Source organism: Nicotiana attenuata, chromosome 1, assembly GCF_001879085.1.
Source record: "Nicotiana attenuata strain UT chromosome 1, NIATTr2, whole genome shotgun sequence".
In the NCBI taxonomy this organism is placed as follows: Eukaryota; Viridiplantae; Streptophyta; class Magnoliopsida; order Solanales; family Solanaceae; genus Nicotiana; species Nicotiana attenuata.
In genome coordinates, this window is record NC_031989.1 from 52,316,760 (window position 1) to 52,320,463 (window position 3,704).

The following is a 3,704-nucleotide window of genomic DNA, read 5'->3' on the forward strand; positions in this document are numbered from 1 at the left end:
TCCTTCTACAATTTTAAACTGACAATCGTCTTGGTTGTCAAGATGCAATTTTTATTATTTTTCATCACCTTTTTGTTGAAATTTAACCATCTGGTATCCGAATTTACTGACCCGATTAATTGTTCACAATTTCAAAACGCAATATACCCACGGCTCGAGTGGTATGTTGGAATCAAGTCTTAACGGAATGGAGAATGAAATCAATGTTTGAAATCAAATATTTGAGTTCATTCACGAAACTGCTCGAATGATTTTTTTATTATTTTTTAGCTCAAATGAAATTAATGAGACCATTATTACATTGCGCTACAGGGAAGCTTAACACCATCTACTAATTCATCATCATAATTAAGGTCCTTGTGGAACCACCTACTCTCTATTTCATTATCATAAGATCATGAAATATGAATTTGGAGAATAGATAGAGCCACCATTAAAAAGAAATATCAAGCTTGCGGTAAATTGTGGATAGTGTAGCACTTTGTTAAACAACAAATTTTTCCTGTGTTTTAGCATTGTTTTCATTTTTATTTTTATTTTTCGCTGTAAAATTTTCCGTGCATAGTTTACAAATACTAGCGGTGCATGAGATATAGTCAATTTGTAAATTTGGTAGGGATACAAAATATGCCTAAGTTGTATAAGGGTGTTCCATAAGTCTTTATCCAAAATTATCACATAATATTGGAGGTTGTAATTGCATTTTACTTATACAAAAATTGTTACGCCTCTTTCTTCAATTCAGCCGATCGAACAACTAACATGGCTCCAGACATACTTTTAAAGGAAAATGATATTGTATAGTCGTCCTCAAAATAATAGTCGAAAAAATATATATTGTTTGTTTAGTTGTATATACATACACATTTCTCTATAGTATAAATTTTTGTAACTATCGAATATAAATAGTTTTAACCACGGACTAAAAGTGATATTTCCTTATTTTTAACTTATTAGTAAGACTACTATCTTTATTCACATCAAATCATGCCTATTGAGCCACTTCAAACTCCTTATAGTTAAGCTTGGGGTAAGAAGCACATTCAGAAGTGAAAAATATTGATATTCTCAATGTATTATTTTACTCCCAAATCAGGTTGTATGTGAAGGAGGATATAAATAATTTAATTTGTATTCATAGACAGTATGAAGAATTTAACACATTCAATTTAGGCTGATTAGTTTCACCATGTAATTTATGCATAGTGGTTGACTTTTAAGTTTTAAGTAAGATTACTCAGGGAACAAAATAAAACACTCTGACAAATAAGACCATTTTAATCACTTCTAGAGAATAACTAAACACCACATTCTTTTTTCATAAATATGTATTGCTGTAGCCCAAAAGAGCAAAAAGAAAAGAAAAAAAAGGTCCAAAAATAAAAAGAGAGCCTAATTAAAAACCCTCCTCCCTAATAACAACCTAAAATTCCCCTTTTCTCCCCCTCTCTATTCTCATTCTCTCTCTCTACTAGAGCTGTGTGACCCTGCCCTTTTGCTTTCGCCTTCTCTCCCAAATATAGAGAGAGAGTAAGAGAAAGCAGACTGCAACGCACGTCGCCACAGAGCGACCAACGCATGGATTCTCCTCTCTCTACCTTCCCTCCATTCCAAGTTCGCTTCGTCTTCACGGTATACCATTAGAGAAAAAAACAAAGCAAAGAACCCAAATAAGGTTAAAAAAGAAAAAGTCCATCTTCCAAGATTGGATTTTTAGCTGTGGCGGACCTTAGAAGAACCCTAGCAGCATTCCTCTTTTCCTCAATTCCTTCACTGCTGAGCAGTCGTTACGATACGAAGAAGAAAAGGAGGAAAAGAGGCTTTTACTACACTGTAAAAATGTTCTGGGTCACGAAATTTTCAGGCTTTATCGCCGCAGCAATGGTAATGATTGTTCTTTCCCCATCCCTACAATCATTCCCACCTGCTGAAGCTATTAGATCCTCTCACCTCGATTCCTATCTCCGATTCCCCAGTCAAATTGCTCCCCCTAATCGCTTCTCCTTCCGTAAATCCCCTGTATTCCGAAATGCCGCTGAATGCAGCACCTCCAATATATTGGGGACCAATGAGGTTTGCGATCCTTCACTGGTTCATGTTGCAATTACTCTCGATATCGAGTATCTTCGTGGTTCAATAGCCGCTGTGCATTCAATTCTACAACATTCTAGTTGTCCCGAGAGTGTATTCTTCCACTTTCTGGTCTCTGAAACAAACCTCGAAACCCTAGTTCGATCCACATTCCCTGAATTAAAATTCAAGGTATATTACTTTGACCCGGACCGAGTCCGAAATATTATATCCACTTCCGTTAGACAAGCGCTTGAACAGCCGTTAAACTATGCTAGAAATTACTTGGCGGATCTTCTAGAACCCTGTGTCAATAGAGTTATTTACTTGGATTCGGATCTTGTTGTTGTGGATGATATTTCGAAGTTGTGGAGTACGAGTTTGGGGAAAAAAACTATCGGAGCCCCGGAATATTGTCATGCCAATTTCACGAAGTATTTCACAGCGTCGTTTTGGTCGGAACCGAGATTTTCCGGAACGTTCAACGGCAGGAGACCGTGTTACTTTAATACGGGGGTTATGGTTATAGATCTGAAGAAATGGAGGCGGGTCGGGTACACAAAACGGATAGAGAAATGGATGGATATCCAGAAGACGAATCGGATCTATGAGCTGGGTTCACTACCGCCGCTAATGTTGGTCTTCGCAGGACACGTGGCGCCGATAGAGCACAGGTGGAACCAGCACGGGTTAGGCGGCGATAATGTGAAGGGAAGTTGCCGTGACTTGCATCCCGGTCCGGTGAGCTTACTCCACTGGAGTGGTTCAGGCAAACCGTGGCTCCGGCTCGACTCAAAAAAACCGTGTCCGCTTGATTCTCTATGGGCACCCTACGATTTGTATGGATTCTCGACGTGAATTGTGCCGGTAAATTCCTCCAGTAACTTTTTTTTTTAATTTTTAATTTGGTTCAATTTATTGGGGATTTTTAACTTCTCTAATTTTTTCCGATTTTTCTACTCAATTTATTTCGTTCAAATTTTCTTCCTTCTTTTATATTTTGATTTTAACATATGAACATTATGATTACCAGAAGAGACGATTTGTATTCTATTCTATTATTCGTGCAGCTTGAAATAAAAAGGGATTACAGATGATATTGAGCTCAATTTGCCTGTAATCAGGCTGTACTCTTGCTCCATTTGATTTCAATTACATTAAATTTGGTGGTTGTGCTTAATTTTACACTTTTAATTAGTATTTGGAAGCTCTAAGATTGTAGGTACGGTAGCAAGTAGGGTATATCTGCTGTGAAGTCAGCTAGATAAATGACCGACACTTAATGAGTGGCATATAAATAATTAAAAGACAGAAATACTATACTATAATTTGTATGCATTACACTTTTTTCTTTTTTAGCTCTACTTAAGTTAGTGTTGGATAATACTAGTCTAGTGGTAGTAGATGAAATATAGTAGTAACTGGAAAAGATGTGTAGCTCTTATCTACTCAATGCTTTCTTTTGAAGTATGCGATTATTAAAGAATTGTACTTATAACACATCCATCCAAAAAGTTAAATAAATGGGAGATTTTGACAAATGAATGTTAGGTTGTAGTTTGTAGGATTACCAGGGCTCTCCCGTTAAATGCCAAAGGCATTTTGCTATTTTCAAACTGTCATTTTAAATTTTT

The 3,704-nt window shown here is 36.6% G+C and overlaps 1 protein-coding gene across 1 annotated transcript; it reads left to right on the top strand.

Annotated features, from left to right (window-relative positions):
• Positions 1,420-3,179, top strand: LOC109226661 (probable galacturonosyltransferase-like 7). Its single transcript, XM_019391488.1, has one exon. It carries the CDS (start codon positions 1,840-1,842, stop codon positions 2,926-2,928), a length of 1,089 nt encoding a protein of 362 aa, XP_019247033.1. The 5' UTR covers positions 1,420-1,839; the 3' UTR covers positions 2,929-3,179.

Excerpts from the sequence above, each read along its gene's own strand:
- LOC109226661 (XM_019391488.1), top strand. The coding sequence starts at position 1,840 with ATGTTCTGGGTCACGAAATTTTCAGGCTTTATCGCCGCAGCAATGGTA.